General features: G+C 42.2%; 1 protein-coding gene across 2 annotated transcripts in view; it reads left to right on the top strand.

Moving 5' to 3' along the window:
• Nucleotides 1–20,150, top strand: part of WASF1 (WASP family member 1) — a 576,737-nt gene that overhangs the window by 506,225 nt on the left and 50,362 nt on the right. For both annotated transcript variants that reach the window (XM_030199198.1, XM_030199199.1), the window contains exons 4-5: nt 3,555–3,708; nt 15,420–15,537. In XM_030199198.1, the coding sequence (XP_030055058.1) occupies nt 3,555–3,708; nt 15,420–15,537 (272 nt within the window). The remainder of the gene's footprint in view (nt 1–3,554; nt 3,709–15,419; nt 15,538–20,150) is intronic.

Raw genomic sequence — 20,150 nt, 5'->3', positions numbered from 1 at the left:
AGAAGATTTGCCCTAACATTTATACCTGCTCCTTGAATCTTTTCACCTGAAGTCATCAGAGGATAAGGTTATACAATCTGGTTCTTTGGTCATAAATATCAGGGGGGAAATAGCATGGTTAATTTCCTGTAGGGAGTGTATTAAACCATTTGATACTAATATACCTTGGTCAGAGAGCAAGTATTAGGATTAAGAATTATAAGAAATTGTTTACAAATATAACCTGGGTCTTGACGAAACAGCGCAGTCCGCTCACTCTTACACCAAGACCTGGGCCCACAAACCAGTTATGATTCTGGTAACCCCACCTCACTTTCTACTCACAGTCCGGTTATCTCTCTCTCTCTCTCTGTCTCTGTCTCTGTCTCTCTTTGTCTCTCTGTCTTGTCTTGTATGCAAAACTTTACTAAACTCTGCAATGGCAGTAAATTCAAACTTCAACTTCCTTATGTACAGTTAGCATTTGGTTCAAGAGGAGTTTTTTTGTTTCAATCCACCCAAACCTATTTGGTACAGTTTTGTCCACTACTTAACATTTCCCTTTTCACAATCCAAAATTATGTGCAAATTTACAACTCCACCAGTTCATCACCCATCCCTTTGGACTTTATAATCCAAGGCTGCTCCTGATGTCTTTATTCACCATCTGTTTCCCTCAGGATCAGACCTCCCTATCTGTTCTCCTTCCAGCGATGTACCACTCAGTGCCACACCCTGGCCTTGAACAGGCTTCCTGCTCCCAACTCCTCACAGGATGGGTTCCCCGTACCCACCCAGAGCTCTTTTCACCCTCACAATTAACTGCTTTTAAAGCCAGAACTCCTCTTTATTTCTGCCTTAGTTTATTCTGCCCTTCCAGAATAAGAACGTAAGAACATAAGTGTTGCCAGACTAGGAGAGACAGAAGGACCATCAAGCCCAGTATTCAGGAATGGAGCTTGGTTGTAGCAGGAACCAGGACCAAAAGGTAGAACACTCATACAGGCCACAAGGCCAAACTGGAACCCAAACATAACAAGAGTCCAAGCACACGGGGATGGGACAAACACATAAGAAGAAAGGGGAAAGGAACAGAACAAGATCCCCTAAGAAAATACTAACCAGGCAGTATATGCTGCGCAGAACACAGCCACAAATGAAAGGTCAAAAGACCATTACACGCAGGCAGAAACAGTAACTGAAGGGTTAAAGGCAAACCCACACAAAGAGAGCATACACTGTGCCAGAAAGCACCTACAAATGGAAGAGCAAGCTCTCACAGACTCAAACAGCAAACTCAGTAAGTAAAGGGTTAAAGGCAAACCTACACAAAGACAGCTCAAACTGTGCCTGAAAGCATAGTCAAATGAAAGAGCAGTTCACACAGACTCAAACAACAGATTCAGAAGTAAAGATTCAGGAACAAGGCTTTCAGGTACATGGTTTCAGAGACAAGCCACACAGGAACAAAGATTCAGAGACAAGACTCACAGGAACAAAGCTAGGCAGGAAAGTTGCCAAGCAGGAATTGGATCCAAACAAGGAACACGAAGACAAGATTAAGAGACCTGTTGCAAAGGCAAAGCATGAAAATTCCAAGATGCATTATAAAGGACTTTGCTGATGATGTCACGACTAGGAATGAGGCTTGGATGCAGGAACACCAGAGCAAGGCTCACAGGAAGCAGAAGCAGCCATGCAGAAAAAAGGCAGTCCGGAAAAGCCACAGAACCAGATTACTGGAAAAAAGTGTATCTGGATGCGGGGCACAGCCGTGACAAATAATTTTTCATGCATGCACATACACAGAAGGGTTCAAAAAAATGCCATGAGCTGTGCTATCTATGCTTTCTCTACTTATTTAGAATATTTTTCCCATTGAGAAGTGGCAGAAAGTTAGATTTTATCAAAAGGTGGGCTGTTTCAAAATTGTGTAAGCAAATAGACTCGCCATCTTTTTGTAAGGTTTTCCCCTGAGCTATGGGGCCAGCTGTAAGGGGATATCAATTATTTGCTACTTATTTTATTTATTCATTAGGTTTTGAAGGAATTCACTTAAGGCGATGTACAGCAAGAATAAATGAAACATGAGCAATAGACAATTACAGCAGTAAAAATATTCAAATAACAGTACAAAGTATGGCATAGTATACTACTTACATTGTCAACACAATATATAATAGGACATTTTAATTGACAGTGTAAGGTATAAGCAAAGATGGAACTTATAGATAGGTAAGAGAGTAAGAGGAGTTAGAAAATAAGATTACTAATTTAAAGAAAGTTGCACATGAGGCCAGAGAGATGATTAAATATTATCTCAGCTAGTATGGGAGTGGATAAACATGTCCTGCTGCAGTATGTGCAGCCCGTGTCACTCCTTGTGTGTATGAGACTAACAAGTTAGTTACTTCTTCCATTAAAGGCTTGGTTGAAGAGCCAAGCTTTCATCTGCTTCCTGAAGTAGAGATAGTCTTGTGTTAAGCAGAGCCTTTCAGGGAGTGCATTCCAGAGTGTGGGGGATAATCCGTAGAAGGCTTCCTTACGGGTATCACATCATGTAGGGTGTGGTTAGTGATAGTCCTTGAGAGGACCTTAGTGTACTTGAAAGTGTGTAGAGTATCATCCTATTCTTCAGGTACTCAGGGCCATTTCCTTTAAGGGCCTTGAAGATCAGGCATAGAGATTTAAATTTGGCCCTGTATTGTACTGGTAGTCAGTGAAGTTTTTGCAAAAATGGTGTAATATGGTCACGTCACTTGCAACCTTCTATTAGTCTTGCTGCAGCATTCTGAATTAATTGGAACTGGTGCAGGCCCTTTGTAGTCAGACCATTGTAGAGTGCAATACAGTAATCCAGTCTTGATTACCTTCTCGATGTATGGAGAGAGGCAGCGTAGGTGTCATAGATAGTAGAAGCAGCTCTTGAAGGTTGTTTGAATTTGGGGAATCAGAGTAAGTGTTGTATTCCAAGGTTCCTGACTTGTAATTTGAGGGGGAGTTTGTACTTCCCAAAAGAGATGTTGATGTCAGGTATGTATCCACTTGTATTATTTTTTTCTAAGTTGCAGAGTCTGATGTGAACCCAGCCAGTCAGCGCAGCCATTGAACCCTCTTGACTGCATTGCTAATGACTCATAGTAGCCTAATGAGTAGTGCAGTAGGCTGAGAACCCTGGGAAATGGGTTCAGTTCCCACTGCAGCTCCTTGGGCAAGTCACTTAATCCTCCATTGCCCCAGGTAAAATAATTGAATTGTGAGCCTACTAGGGATAGAGAAAGATCCTGCTTATAATATATGTAAACCAATTTGGTTGTACCTCAGAAAGGCAGTATTTAAGAACCAGGGCCTTTTCAACTATAGAACTAGTTCTATGGAGTAGCCTTCCTGTTGAAATTAGGCAACAAATAAACTTGCTAGATAGAATGTTTACTTTGCTTGAATGTTTATGAACTGATTTCTTGACTAATTTCCACAAAGCACCAGAAATTAAGATATTTAGCTCAAATAACAAAAATGAATTTTTGGATAAAATGCATATATGGTCTCGCTTATATCTTGATATTCTGTTTCAGTTTCACTTCAAGATATTACAATGAGAAAAGCTTTTCGGAGTTCCACTATTCAAGATCAGCAGCTCTTTCATCGCAAGACTTTGCCCATTCCTTTACATGAGACCTATGACCTATGTGAACAGCCTCCACCTCTTAACATCCTCACACCTTACAGGTTAGTAACACACATACCAAAGAATATGTGTTCTCTAACACAAAACTCTTTCAACCAATATGTCTCAACACTGGTATAGAGCGAGACACAAGCAAAGAGAAAAGTAAGGTGCATATTCTCTAACAGTGTCTACATTTTGAAGGTATGTTGAATCCATAACTTCTTTACAGTGGCCACAATTTATCTTGACTCTGATCTCTAACGTTTCATAAGCAGAGTTGGACATTACCAATATTAAGATAGACTTCTAAGAAGATGACTGGCCAATGCAGGAAACAATGATTCAGTAATAAGTACTCTTCCCCATGAGTCAGCATTCAATCTAGGACCCAAATGATTTAAGGGGCAGTGTGCCTACTTTGTGTTCATTAATGATCCCCTAGTCATTTTCACAAGACTTCCTCTTTGTTTTGATGTAAGTATGTTTTATTAAAGCACCATGTAACATTTTGGATAAAGGTACAGGAAATCTGCAGTAATGGTAAAATCACTACCTTATAATAAAATAATCTGGACATGAGGCTGTCTTTTAGACCACAGGTGGCTGCTATGGCTAAGATATTTTCTTTAAACTGCGGATGATATCTAGACTTTGGACATTTTATTTCTGTGGAGAATTTTCCTACTGTGCTGCAGAGTTATGTCACCTTCTTTTGATTATTGTAATTCTTTGTTGTTGTGCTGCGTACAACTTTGCAGGCCTTGCAGGTTGCACAGATCTCTGCTGCATGGATTCTTTTGAGTTTGGATCAGGAGGCGCATATTATACACTTCAGTTGAGGTTGTTGCATTGGTTGCCTTTGGCGAAGCATATTGAACTTAATCTTTTGTTGTTGGTGTTTCAAGCGCAGCAGGGTGTTGCTCCTGAGGCCTTATTGTTTAGTTTGCAGTCTTATTGTCCTCCTCGGGCGTTACGCTCTCAAAACCAAAATTTATTGGTTGTTCCAACTTTTCATCTGGTACGTTTGGAGGAAATTCATAGTCGAGTATTTTTATTTCTGGTCCTCATTTGTGGAATTTGTTACCATTGGCTATGCGCCTGTCGGCTTCTGCTCTCCAGTTCAAGAAATTGCTAAAAACCTGACTATTTTCTAGGGCAATTGGCTGATTGGGGTTCTGAGTTTTTAGAGTTTGTGATTTGTAAGATTGTGTATTGTTTGTGTTTTTTAAAGAATGTTTTATTGTATTTCGCCTAGATGTTTGGATAGTCGGATTATAAATGTAATAAAAAAAAATAAATAGGAAATATATAAATGTACACTTATACCCCTTAATTCAAATCATTAGTCATAAGGTATAAAGAAATTTTTCATAACACTTTTTTCTTTAAATAAATATACAGTATGTGTAAATACTTATATAAAAAAGTTTATAATTTTGAAAAGTGCTCAGTTCACACGTCAGTCATGTTAATTGTGACTGGCTGAGTAGAGAACCATCATCGCACTTTGGCGTTCTCAACTATAAGAGGTTATTCTATATGGCCCCATGAATTTATGCCAGCAGACAAGCTTAATTAAATAACTACTCTAGCTATATGGTGAACAACATGAGTGCTAATATCATTAGATCAGCTGGTCTTTTGCTAATGATAGATATAATAGTTATATAGCCATATCTTGAACAAACAAACAATGTCCAAAACAAATACTGGACGATAGTGAAACAACACCTTGCTGAGACAGTTAATAATCACCATAAAGTATCCACCAATGACAACACGATGCCTTCTACTAGCGGAGAAAAAACACTAAAATAAAGTACTTGTCTGCAAACTTGTATGTTGAACGCCAAGGTCGTGAGGAAGGGTCCAACCTCCGTCCAGTGTCAAAAGTAATAAAAGTTCTTACATCCCATACAAATAGTCCTCGACTCAAACTGCTGACTTGCGCTGCTACACAATCATCTCATTCCCCGTGTCAGCTGAGTTTCAATATGTCTTCGTCAGGAGGAAGTAACTATAAGCCATATAATAAGAACTGCAACTTGTCTATACTTTTAAAATTCTTAAACCAAAGTATTAAATAAACACTGATAATAAATATTCCAGAGGACAAGCCTTAAGATTCTTTTAAATCCTCTCAATCTCATCTGAGGTTTTGTGAGGCCAGGTGCTACAGACCAGGTAAATCTAACTTTCAGGGCTCCCACTTCAACAAAGACAAGCCTTTTTTCATGCTGACAGAACTTGGCTTCAAGCTTCAGGTCTACTAATGCTGCCCGCAACTACCAGTGATGGATGGGGTCTCAGTTCACTCCTCGGGTTTCATAATAGCAGGACACCTCTACAGGTTCCATTAGGTGTAGACCAAAATTATGTCAGACCAATGTGTCTTGGAAATATATTAAAGCAGGGTTGCAAATGGGTTCTCCCATTCCATTGCAGAATTTTTTCTTGGAATCTCTATGCAAGCTCCAGCCCAAATGTCAAGCAGTTCAAGCTACCTTGCAAACACTTCTTCATTTAGCACAGTAGAGTCTGTCTTCAGTTGCAGTTGGGGAACAAGTAGTTATTCCATTTACTTTGTAGTTAGGAGGTTTTCTTCCACCTGGGTTTGTACTTCAGAAGAGTCAACAGAGTGTTAAACGTTCAACATTTCACAATGGAAACATTACAGTCTGTAATAGTTTCAGTCCAGCAGAGAGAGTTTCTAACCTCCCTGAATCTCAAGGAAGGGTACTTTCATATTCCATTTTCACTTCCCCACAGAAGTTTTCTGTGATTTACAATCCCTGGAGAACATTATCAATTTATGACCATGCCATTCAGCCTTTCCATGTCACCAAGGACATTTTTTCAAGGTCAAAGTAGTAATGGTAGCCTTCCTTGGCAAGGATGGTTTGCAGGTTCATCCATAGCTCGACAATTGACTGATTTGTGACTCATCCTATCAAGAGAGTCTGCAAGTTTCATCCAAGATAGCTACTTTTCTTCAGTCCTTAGGATTGGTATTCCATTTTACCAAGAGTCAGTTGTTTCCAACACAAATCTTGGAGTATCTGGGGATGATATTAGACATAGGCTTAGGGAATATGTTTCTTCCTATTGCTCATCAGCAAAAGATTCAGACCCAAGTCAGATTGTACTTCCCTTACTATGTCCCGTGTCTGGGAATATATTCAAGTTCTGGGCACAGTGGCTTCCATGGACCAGATTCCACATCAGACCACTTCAGAGGTCCCTTCTCAGTTGTTCGTCTCCATCTCTGTTGGACCCTCCAAGCCAAACTCAGTCTCAACTGGTGGATTCAGCGCAGTCTTCCTCTGACAATTCAGAAGTGCTCTTTCTGTGTAGGTGGCTGTTTGCAGCTCGGATGTTGCTAGGGTGTGCCTTAGCTGGGTGCACCAGATTTCAGATTCCTTCGGGAGTCCGTTGGTCATCTCCCAGCGAATTCACGGATGTGGAGATGGGTCTGGCATATTTGGCGGATTTCTTGTATGATTTGATTCTGGCTTCTGCCAAGCAGATGTCTTTGGCGGTCACAGCTCGCCATTTGCTGTGGTTGCGCCACTAGTCAGGGGATGCAGCTTCAAACAGCAGCTGATTAAGCTCTCTTTTAAGGGCAAGCTGCTGTTTGGAGAGGACTTGCCGAAGTTGATGAAAGAGCTGGGTGACACAAACTGGCTCATTTTCAAAGCACTTAGCCTCCCAAAGTTCCATAGAAACCTATGGAACTTAGCCTCCCAAAGTGCTTTGAAAATATGCCTCAAAGCGTCTTCCTGAGGACAAGTCTAAATGTTCTTTCCAGATGGGTCAGGCTTTCCTTCGTTTTAAAGATATCAGGTGCTATTGTCTGGGGCAGCCTAGTTAATCAGAGATCCAGGTATCAGCCCAAGCATAGTTTTGGAACTCCAAGCTTTGTCCTGACGAGATCCTCCAGATTTCTCCTGAAGAGGGGGGTGACGGTGTGCACAGTCCCGTCTTTTATTCCTAAGGTGGTTTCTACCTTTCATTTCAATCAACCTTTGTTTCTTCCCGCTTGCTTGACATTTGCCGTTACTCCTGAACTATTTGGAAGTGACCAACGAGTTCCATTGGTCAGATCATGTGTTCGTGCTTTGCTCAGCCATGATTGCACGCTGGGCCAAAAAGGCTGTTGTGTCTGCAAATTTACTAGTGGGTAAACCTATTCTGGCCAGCTGGAAACTACAGGCCGATAAGCTACAGTTATTGGGAAAACAATGGAAGCGATGCTAAAAGAAAGGATAGTGAATTTCCTGGAATCCAATAGGTTACAACTACTACTACTACTACTACTACTATTTAGCATTTCAGGTTACAAGATCTAAGACAGCATGGTTTTATGAAAGGTAAAATGCACCAAGCATATCTGATTGAATTATTTAACTGGATGATCAGAGAATTGGATCAAGGATGTATACTAGATGTAATCTACTTAGATTTCAGCAAAGCCTTTGATTCGGTTCCTCATAGGAGGCTCTTGAATATACTTGATATGCTGAAGTTAGGCTCAAAATTTATTTATTTATTTATTTATTTACATCAATTTATATACCGTATCTTATTGCTACTGCAAGACAGAACGGTTTACAATTTATAAAAAAAAAAAAAGTGGTGAACTGCATTAGGAACTGCTTGACAGTCAGTCACCAGAGGGTGGTGGTTAATGGAATTCACTCGGAGGGAGGAAAGTTGAGTAGTGGAGTGTCAGGGATTGTGCTGGGGCCGATTCTGTGAGCAACATTGGCGAAGGATTGGAAGGTAAGGTCTGCTTTTTTGCCAGTGGTACCAAGATTTGTAACAAAGTAGACATTTTGGAAGGAGCGGAAAAGATGAAAAAGGATCTGCAGAAGTTAGAAGAAGGGTCTAATGTTTTGCAATTAAAATTCAATGCAAAGAAGTGCAAAGAGACGCACTTAGGGAAATGATATTCAAGGGAGACATATGAGCAAGGCAATGAGAGGCTGATATGCACAGACAGGTAGATGGATCTTGGGGTGATAGTATCTGAGGATCTGCAGTGTAACAAGGCGGTGGCCGTTGCTAGAAGGATGCTAAGCTGTATAGAGAGAGGTGTAACCAGCAGAAGAAAGGAAGTGTTGATGCCCCTGTACAAGTCGTTGGTAAGGCCTCACCTGGAGCATTGTGTTCAGTTTTGGAGGCCGTATCTTACTAAAGATGTAAGAAGACTTGAAGCAGTCCAGAGGAAGGTGACAAGAATAATATGGGGCTTGTGCCATAAGACATATGGGAAGAAACTGGAAGACCTGAATATGTATATCCTAGAGGAGAAATGGGACAGGGGGAAATATGATACAGACATTTAATACTTGAAATGTATTAATATAGGAACAAATATTTTCCAGAGAATGGAAAGTGGAAATTGTCCGAGGACAAGCAGGCTGCTTATTCTCATATGTGGATCGGCGTCCACGGCGGCCCAGGAAACGGCAAATTTTTCGACAGCAGAATTAAAAATGTTTTGCCAGAACCTTCTAGCGTGCGAACCATGCGCAAAGCGCATGCACGGACGATCTCCTGCCCGCCGCTTGAGCGTTCCCGCTCAGTTTTTTCCTGTCCGCGGTGAGGTGAAGAGGTTTTTCCCTGTTCGCTTTGCTGGCCCAGGAAAGAGAGTCTTGAGGATTCTTTTTATATTTTCTTATTTTCGTATTTTGTTATTCGTTCTTTAAAAAAAAAACAGTATTTTTTTCTTAGTTTTTGGCACTTTATTTTTTTTTTTTTAATTATTATTTATTTATAATTTCACAAATAATTACAAGATAATCTTGCTACTGCAACACAGAGATAGCATACCGCATAAGGAAAAACAAGTAAAATTCTCATTTCAGAAAAATTATTTCCCTATTCTTAGACCACAATAATAAACCACAATAGGGGGGGGGGTCAAATAAGTTGAGAAGAACAAACAAATTATTTATCATTATTAGACAATAGGACCTGGATCGCCCCACGGGTAGTTAATACAGCACTATGCCCCCAAACCCGAGAAGTCATTTGGCAATCTTCTTTAATTCAGCAAAGCTTTTCAATTGTTCAGGTTCGTAGAAAATATACTTGTTATCCAAATATTTTATCAGGCATTTACACTACCAAACCCTACCAAAACCCTCATCCACACCCTTGTCACCTCTCGTTTAGACTACTGCAATCTGCTTCTTGCTGGCCTCCCACTTAGTCACCTCTCCCCTCTCCAGTCGGTTCAAAACTCTGCTGCCCGTCTCGTCTTCCGCCAGGGTTGCTTTACTCACATTACCCCTCTCCTCAGGTCACTTCACTGGCTCCCTATCCGTTTTCGCATCCTGTTTAAACTTCTTCTACTAACCTATAAATGTATTCACTCTGCTGCTCCCCAGTATCTCTCCTCACTCGTCCTTCCCTTCTCCCCTTCTCGTGCACTCCGATCCATGGATAAATCCTTCTTATCTGTTCCCTTCTCCACTACTGCCAACTCCAGACTTCGCGCCTTCTGTCTCGCTGCACCCTACGCCTGGAATAAACTTCCTGAGCCCCTACGTCTTGCCCCATCCTTGGCCACCTTTAAATCTAGACTGAAAGCCCACCTCTTTAACATTGCTTTTGACTCGTAACCACTTGTAACCACTCGCCTCCACCTACCCTCCTCTCTTCCTTCCCGTTCACATTAATTGATTTGCTTACTTTATTTATTTTTTGTCTATTAGATTGTAAGCTCATTGAGCAGGGACTGTCTTTCTTCTATGTTTGTGCAGCGCTGCGTATGCCTTGTAGCGCTATAGAAATGCTAAATAGTAGTAGTAGTAGTAGGTAAGCTAGCAAAAAGCTAGCTCCCAATGCCTTAACTTCGTTTCTCAGTAAGAGAAACTCTCTCCTTTTTTCTTGGGTATACCTAGTAACATCTGGGTAGATCCACACTCGGCCCCCTAGAAAAGTTTTTTGAGCATTTTTAAAGTATAATTTCATAATTGAATTTAAGTCCTGCTCAAAAACAAAAGAAATTAACAAAGTTGAGCGAGTATGGATTTCAGGCAGTGGATTTTCCAAAAATGCTGTCAAGTTTTGTAATCCATGATCTTGTAAATCCTGAACCTCTGATTTTCTCTTTTGTTCATCTGTCTTCTTTTGTGGAATTGGAAAGTAATATATTTTGTTTATTGGAGGAATCATTTCGGGGAAGCAATTGAGAACTTCAGATAAATATTTTTTAAATAGTTCCAAACCACTCAATTCAACCATTTTTGGGAAATTTAATACTCTCGAGTCTCCTGTTGAAATTCTCCAGCTGATTTATTTTATTATGAATAACAGTTTTGTCTTTAATCAGGCCCTCAGTTGTATTTTTTAAAGAGGAAATTTCTTGGTGAAAAATAGCATTTTGTGTATTAGAATCTTGCTTTATTTTTTCAATGGAGTCCTGCAGAGAATTTACCTTAGTTACCAGGGAAGCAGTATCAGCTGCAGCCTTTGTAACTGTTTTATTTAAATTTTTTAGCATTGCCCATATGGTTACCTCGGTGTGAGCTTCCAGCTCTTGTTGTTGATTATCTTCACCGCTTGCACCGGGCGCGACACCAACCGCCGAAAATTCTTCAGCGCCTTCGGACGCTATTGAAGATTCTGCTGCGTCACGGTAGCTCGCAGGACACGGAGGTGGGTGTAGATAAGGCGAGGAAAGGGTCGTATCTTGTCCCAAGGAAGTCGTCGCTCCTCCGCACGCTTCCACAGCAGGACTCCTTCACCTCCTTCACCCATGGTGTGCTTGTAGCAAATCCTGAAGAGTAGCAAATCTCCTGGACAGGATGATATTCATCCTAGAGTACTGATAGAACTGAAAAATGAGCTTGCGGAGCTACTGCTAGTGATATGCAACTTATCCCTAAAATCAAGCGTGGTACCGGAAGATTGGAGGGTGGCCAATATAATGCCGATTTTTAAAAAAGGCTCCAGGGGAGATCCGGGAAATTATAGACAGGTGAGTCTGACGTCAGTGCCGGGGAAAATGGTAGAGGCTATTATTAAAAACAAAATTACAGAGCACATCCGAGGACATGGATTACTGAGACCAAGTCAGCACGGCTTTTGTGTGGGGAAATCTTGCCTGATCAATTTACTTCAATTCTTTGAAGGAGTAAACAAACATGTGGACAAAGGGGAGCCGGTTGATATTGTGTATCTGGATTTTCAAAAGGCGTTTGACAAGGTACCTCATGAATAATAATACCCAATAAGGCTACAGAGGAAATTGGAGGGTCATGGGATAGGAGGAAATGTCCTATTGTGGATTAAAAACTGGTTGAAGGATAGGAAACAGAGAGTGGGGTTAAATGGGCAGTATTCACAATGGAGAAGGGTAGTTAGTGGGGTTCCTCAGAGGTCTGTGCTAGAACCGCTGCTTTTTAATATATTTATAAATGATTTAGAGATGGGAGTAACTAGCGAGGTAATTAAATTTGCTGATGACACAAAGTTATTCAGAGTTGTTAAATCGTGACAGGATTGTGAAAAATTACAAGAGGACCTTACGAGACTGGGAGACTGGGTGGCTAAGTGGCAGATGACGTTTAATGTGAGCAAGTGCAAGGTGATGCATGTGGGAAAAAAGAACCCAAATTATAGCTACGTCATGCAAGGTTCCACGTTAGGAGTTACGGACCAAGAAAGGGATCTGGGTGTCGTCGTCGATAATATGCTGAAACCACCTGCTCAGTGTGCTGCTGTGACTAGGAAAGCGAATAGAATGTTGGGTATTATTAGGAAAGGTATGGAAAACAGGTGTGAGGATGTTATAATGCCGTTGTATCGCTCCATGGTGCGACCGCACCTTGAGTATTGTGTTCAATTCTGGTCGCCGCATCTCAAGAAAGATATAGTAGAATTGGAAAAGGTGCAGAGAAGGGCGACTAAAATGATAGCGGGGATGGGACGACTTCCCTATGAAGAAAGATTAAGGAGGCTAGGGCTATTCAGCTTGGAGAAGAGACGGCTGAGGGGAGACATGATAGAGGTATATAAAATAATGAGTGGAGTGGAACAGGTGGATATGAAGCGTCTGTTCACGCTTTCCAAAAATACTAGGACTAGGGGGCATGCGTTGAAACTACAGTGTAGTAAATTTAAAACAAATCAGAGAAAATTTTTCTTCACCCAACGCATAATTAAACTCTGGAATTCGTTGCCGAAGAAAGTGGTGAAGGCGGTTAGCTTAGCAGAGTTTAAAAAGGGGTTGGATGGTTTCCTAAAGGACAAGTCCATAAACCGCTACTAAATGGGCTTGGGAAACATCCACAATTCCAGGAATAACATGTATAGAATGCTTGTATGTTTGGGAAGCTTGCCAGGTGCCCTTGGCCTGGATTGGCCGCTGTTGTGGACAGGATGCTGGGCTCGATGGACCCTTGGTCTTTTCCCAGTATTGCATTACTTATGTACTTATGTCAGTGGTAAGCTTTTGACCACCCCTTTCCTTTTAGTATGAGGCATATCAGGTAGCAAGAATTTTAATTTTAATCAAGAAAAGGAAAAAGTCCACGGAGACTCGACGAGAGCTATCAAGCTGCGTCCGCCATCTTAGAACTCCCCCCATTCAGTTTTTGGCACTTTCTAAGTTTTCTTTCTTTTCGACGCAGCAGGCGTTTTCCCCTTTTTGTGCCCTTTACTTTTTTGGCACGATCGCGTTGTTTAATTTCGCCGGAGCTGTTTTTCCTTCCATGTCATCAGGACAGCCAGCAGCTTCAAACGTTGTACTCTGTGCAACCGGACCATCTCGGGTACCGATACCCATGCTTGGTGCATCCAGTGCCTTGGGCCCGACCATAGCGCAGCCGCTTGCAGTCTGTGTCTTCGCTTGAAGAAATGGACCCAAGCGTCTCGAGAAGCCCAACGAGAGAAGCTTTTTGGGGCTCGGTCCAGTCCTTCGACATCGGTACCGAGGTCGGCGGCGTCAACATTGAGGGACACATCGACGGGAGCGAAATTAATGGCTGCGGAATGACCAACTCGTGCAGGGAGCAGTGAGGCATCGAGTGGGTCTCCACCTGTCTCGAGCCTCCTGTTATGCAGGCCCCCCGGGACCAACCTTTGTCGGACCCGGCCCCAAGGAGACTTGAGGATTCCACATCTTCCTTATCGGTACCAAGGAGTCTCGATTACGGGCATCGAGTGAAGGCGAAGAAGCACCGTCATTGTTCTCCTTTGACACACGTTGCCAGGAGTTCCGGGGCGTTGAGGGATTCGGTACCTGAGAAGCGTCAGCGCCAAGAGGATCGCTTTCCTCTATTCAGGAGGTACCGATGTGTCGGTTTAGCAACCCAATACCTTCTCCCAAGCCTCAACAGATTCTGCCACCGGCTCCTTTACCGACCCCGCAGCCTTGTCCGATGGTGGCTCTCGACGAGTGCATCATGGCCCTGCTTCCAGAGCTTCTGGAAGGGTTGCTGCGCCAGTCTGCTTCAGTGTCTGGGGTGCTTGCGCCTTCCGCACCGTCTTCTGCAGCGGCATCTGGCCCTTCGTCTGTGGTGAGATCCCCGACCTCGGTGCTGCCTGCGGCATCGGTGTCGGTTGCCACCCAGGTCAACTCCCCTTCGATGTCAGTGGAGGAAGCTTCACTGGAGTCCAGGCAGGTGTTGACTTCTCGGCACCACCATCGAGGACGTCGTTCCTCGGTGTCGAGGCAGGCTCAGTTTCGAACTGCTCTGAGGGATGTCTGACTGACCCTGGGATGCACTGTGCAGGGTCAACCACCACCATTTTCTAATATGGTGGTGTGGAGGCAGTGAGTGGGCAAAGCTTCAAATGCAATACAGGGTTTCTGGGGTGATTAGTGGGTATTGGAGGGTCCCTTTGGGCCTAGGGTTATTTTTAGTGGTTTTGGGGAGAGAATTGGAGGCCCCTGGGCCACCAAGGACATTTTTAGGTTAGAAGGATTGGGGACTATGGGATAGGTCACTGGACTTCCAGGGAAATCTTCAGGGTGGGGGGTCAGGGACAAGGGATCACTGGGCCACCATGGTTTTATAATGGGGTTGGGTGAGATGGTTTGGGAGTGTTGGAGGGTTCAGGGCCCTCTGGCCTACCGGGGAGCTTTTGCATGGTGGGAGAGGGGTAGGGGCTTAGGTTCTGGCCTGTTTTTTTAATATCTCCCTCACAATGCGTGGGCTCACACTCTGACAGGAAGGGAAATATACCATAACAGTGTGTACTTTTTAACACATTGGTAATTTTCATGCTGTTTGCTTTCAGCATTGGGGAGCAAAATGTTTGTATTGCACTTGCGTTAGGTAGCCGTGCATTGAGTTTCAGTGCATGGCTCTAATACAAGGTAACTGCATTGACCCCTTTATGTGTTAAGCAAATGAATGAATGTAGATCTTTAACCTTCAGTTCTAGTTTTTCTAGGACTAAATACATTTGTGGTACTAAGTTCCCTTTAGCAACCATTATCATCATCAGTCCTTTGTTTTAATACCAAAGTGCTGTAACAGTCTTTGCTTGTTATGAAAACATATAGTCTCATCTGCACAAGGACAAAGTCAGATATTGTAAACTAATTAAGAAAAGTCTGCAATGTAAAACAAAGATTTGCTCTGTCTGCATTACCTTATTACTTAAATACATTCCCATTATAACCTGAACAGTAATAACACACCTAACTAAAGTTTTCTATATATTATTAGGATCATTCCATACTCAATGTTGTACTTCATTTTGTATGTTTTTTCTTTTAAGTATATTCATTTTAATTGCTTTATGACAGAGATGATGGTAAAGAGGGCTTGAAGTTTTATACTAATCCTTCCTACTTCTTTGATCTCTGGAAAGAAAAGATGCTTCAGGACACAGAGGACAAAAGGAAAGAAAAGAGAAAACAGAAGGTATATAAACTATTAATGGTTTCTTACATATGTAAAGACATTTAGCTGCTCATTTTCAAAGTACATGGACATCTTAAAATGCCTAAAAAAATGATCTATCTGCTAAAAATGTCAAAATCCTGATTTTGGAATGTCAGAATTTGGACGTTTCACACTGCAGTTCATCCACATAGCAAAGGGGGGGTGGGGGGGGGGGGGGGGGCGTGTTTTGGGCAGAGCTATGGAGGGCCCGAATGGTTTCTTACATATGTAAAGACATTTAGGTGCTCATTTTCAAAGTACATGGACATCTTAAAATGCCTAAAAAAATGATCTATCTGCTAAAAATGTCAAAATCCTGATTTTGGAATGTCAGAATTTGGACGTTTCACACTGCAGTTCATCCACATAGCAAAGCGGGGGTGGGGGGGGGGGGCGTGTTTTGGGCAGAGCTATGGAGGGCCCGAATGGTTTCTTACATATGTAAAGACATTTAGCTGCTCATTTTCAAAGTACATGGACATCTTAAAATGCCTAAAAAAATGATCTATCTGCTAAAAATGTCAAAATCCTGATTTTGGAATGTCAGAATTTGGACGTTTCACACTGCAGTTCATCCACATAGCAAAGGGGGGGTGGGGGGGGGGCGTGTTTTGGGCAGAGCTATGGAGGGCCCGAATGGTTTCTTACATATGTAAAGACATTTAGGTGCTCATTTTCAAAGTACATGGACATCTTAAAATGCCTAAAAAAATGATCTATCTGCTAAAAATGTCAAAATCCTGATTTTGGAATGTCAGAATTTGGACGTTTCACACTGCAGTTCATCCACATAGCAAAGGGGGGGTGGGGGGGGGGCGTGTTTTGGGCAGAGCTATGGAGGGCCCGAATGGTTTCTTACATATGTAAAGACATTTAGGTGCTCATTTCAAAGTACATGGACATCTTAAAATGCCTAAAAAAATGATCTATCTGCTAAAAATGTCAAAATCCTGATTTTGGAATGTCAGAATTTGGACGTTTCACACTGCAGTTCATCCACATAGCAAAGCGGGGGGGGGGGGGGGGGGGGGGCGTGTTTTGGGCAGAGCTATGGAGGGCCCGAATGGTTTCTTACATATGTAAAGACATTTAGGTGCTCATTTTCAAAGTACATGGACATCTTAAAATGCCTAAAAAAATGATCTATCTGCTAAAAATGTCAAAATCCTGATTTTGGAATGTCAGAATTTGGACGTTTCACACTGCAGTTCATCCACATAGCAAAGGGGGGGTGGGGGGGGGGGCGTGTTTTGGGCAGAGCTATGGAGGGCCCGAATGGTTTCTTACATATGTAAAGACATTTAGGTGCTCATTTTCAAAGTACATGGACATCTTAAAATGCCTAAAAAAATGATCTATCTGCTAAAAATGTCAAAATCCTGATTTTGGAATGTCAGAATTTGGACGTTTCACACTGCAGTTCATCCACATAGCAAAGGGGGGGTGGGGGGGGGGCGTGTTTTGGGCAGAGCTATGGAGGGCCCGAATGGTTTCTTACATATGTAAAGACATTTAGGTGCTCATTTTCAAAGTACATGGACATCTTAAAATGCCTAAAAAAATGATCTATCTGCTAAAAATGTCAAAATCCTGATTTTGGAATGTCAGAATTTGGACGTTTCACACTGCAGTTCATCCACCTAGCAAAGGGGGGGCGTGTTTTGGGCAGAGCTATGGAGGGCCCGAATGGTTTCTTACATATGTAAAGACATTTAGGTGCTCATTTTCAAAGTACATGGACATCTTAAAATGCCTAAAAAATGATCTATCTGCTAAAAATGTCAAAATCCTGATTTTGGAATGTCAGAATTTGGACGTTTCACACTGCAGTTCATCCACATAGCAAAGGGGGGGTGGGGGGGGGGCGTGTTTTGGGCAGAGCTATGGAGGGCCCGAATGGTTTCTTACATATGTAAAGACATTTAGGTGCTCATTTTCAAAGTACATGGACATCTTAAAATGCCTAAAAAAATGATCTATCTGCTAAAAATGTCAAAATCCTGATTTTGGAATGTCAGAATTTGGACGTTTCACACTGCAGTTCATCCACATAGCAAAGGGGGGGTGGGGGGGGGGGCGTGTTTTGGGCAGAGCTATGGAGGGCCCGAATGGTTTCTTACATATGTAAAGACATTTAGGTGCTCATTTTCAAAGTACATGGACATCTTAAAATGCCTAAAAAATGATCTATCTGCTAAAAATGTCAAAATCCTGATTTTGGAATGTCAGAATTTGGACGTTTCACACTGCAGTTCATCCACATAGCAAAGGGGGGGTGGGGGGGGGGCGTGTTTTGGGCAGAGCTATGGAGGGCCCGAATGGTTTCTTACATATGTAAAGACATTTAGGTGCTCATTTTCAAAGTACATGGACATCTTAAAATGCCTAAAAAAATGATCTATCTGCTAAAAATGTCAAAATCCTGATTTTGGAATGTCAGAATTTGGACGTTTCACACTGCAGTTCATCCACATAGCAAAGGGGGGGGGGGGGGGGGGGGGCGTGTTTTGGGCAGAGCTATGGAGGGCCCGAATGGTTTCTTACATATGTAAAGACATTTAGGTTCTCATTTTCAAAGTACATGGACATCTTAAAATGCCTAAAAAAATGATCTATCTGCTAAAAATGTCAAAATCCTGATTTTGGAATGTCAGAATTTGGACGTTTCACACTGCAGTTCATCCACATAGCAAAGGGGGGGTGGGGGGGGGGCGTGTTTTGGGCAGAGCTATGGAGGGCCCGAATGGTTTCTTACATATGTAAAGACATTTAGGTGCTCATTTTCAAAGTACATGGACATCTTAAAATGCCTAAAAAAATGATCTATCTGCTAAAAATGTCAAAATCCTGATTTTGGAATGTCAGAATTTGGACGTTTCACACTGCAGTTCATCCACATAGCAAAGGGGGGGGGGGGGGGGGGGGGCGTGTTTTGGGCAGAGCTATGGAGGGCCCGAATGGTTTCTTACATATGTAAAGACATTTAGGTGCTCATTTTCAAAGTACATGGACATCTTAAAATGCCTAAAAAAATGATCTATCTGCTAAAAATGTCAAAATCCTGATTTTGGAATGTCAGAATTTGGACGTTTCACACTGCAGTTCATCCACATAGCAAAGGGGGGGTGGGGGGGGGGGCGTGTTTTGGGCAGAGCTATGGAGGGCCCGAATGGTTTCTTACATATGTAAAGACATTTAGGTGCTCATTTTCAAAGTACATGGACATCTTAAAATGCCTAAAAAAATGATCTATCTGCTAAAAATGTCAAAATCCTGATTTTGGAATGTCAGAATTTGGACGTTTCACACTGCAGTTCATCCACATAGCAAAGGGGGGGTGGGGGGGGGGGCGTGTTTTGGGCAGAGCTATGGAGGGCCCGAATGGTTTCTTACATATGTAAAGACATTTAGGTGCTCATTTTCAAAGTACATGGACATCTTAAAATGCCTAAAAAAATGATCTATCTGCTAAAAATGTCAAAATCCTGATTTTGGAATGTCAGAATTTGGACGTTTCACACTGCAGTTCATCCACATAGCAAAGGGGGGGGGGGGGGGGGGGGCGTGTTTTGGGCAGAGCTATGGAGGGCCCGAATGGTTTCTTACATATGTAAAGACATTTAGGTGCTCATTTTCAAAGTACATGGACATCTTAAAATGCCTAAAAAAATGATCTATCTGCTAAAATGTCAAAATCCTGATTTTGGAATGTCAGAATTTGGACGTTTCACACTGCAGTTCATCCACATAGCAAAGGGGGGGTGGGGGGGGGGGGCGTGTTTTGGCAGACCTATGGAGGGCCCGAATGGTTTCTTACATATGTAAAGACATTTAGCTGCTCATTTTCAAAGTACATGGACATCTTAAAATGCCTAAAAAAATGATCTATCTGCTAAAAATGTCAAAATCCTGATTTTGGAATGTCAGAATTTGGACGTTTCACACTGCAGTTCATCCACATAGCAAAAGGGGGGGTTGGGGGGGGGGGCGTGTTTTGGGCAGAGCTATGGAGGGCCCGAATGGTTTCTTACATATGTAAAGACATTTAGGTGCTCATTTTCAAAGTACATGGACATCTTAAAATGCCTAAAAAAATGATCTATCTGCTAAAAATGTCAAAATCCTGATTTTGGAATGTCAGAATTTGGACGTTTCACACTGCAGTTCATCCACATAGCAAAGGGGGGGTGGGGGGGGGGGGCGTGTTTTGGGCAGAGCTATGGAGGGCCCGAATGGTTTCTTACATATGTAAAGACATTTAGCTGCTCATTTTCAAAGTACATGGACATCTTAAAATGCCTAAAAAAATGATCTATCTGCTAAAAATGTCAAAATCCTGATTTTGGAATGTCAGAATTTGGACGTTTCACACTGCAGTTCATCCACATAGCAAAGGGGGGGTGGGGGGGGGGGGCGTGTTTTGGGCAGAGCTATGGAGGGCCCGAATGGTTCTTACATATGTAAAGACATTTAGGTGCTCATTTTCAAAGTACATGGACATCTTAAAATGCCTAAAAAAATGATCTATCTGCTAAAAATGTCAAAATCCTGATTTTGGAATGTCAGAATTTGGACGTTTCACACTGCAGTTC

Source organism: Microcaecilia unicolor, chromosome 3, assembly GCF_901765095.1.
Source record: "Microcaecilia unicolor chromosome 3, aMicUni1.1, whole genome shotgun sequence".
NCBI lineage: Eukaryota > Metazoa > Chordata > Amphibia > Gymnophiona > Siphonopidae > Microcaecilia > Microcaecilia unicolor.
This window is presented reverse-complemented; position numbering and strand designations above follow the sequence as displayed.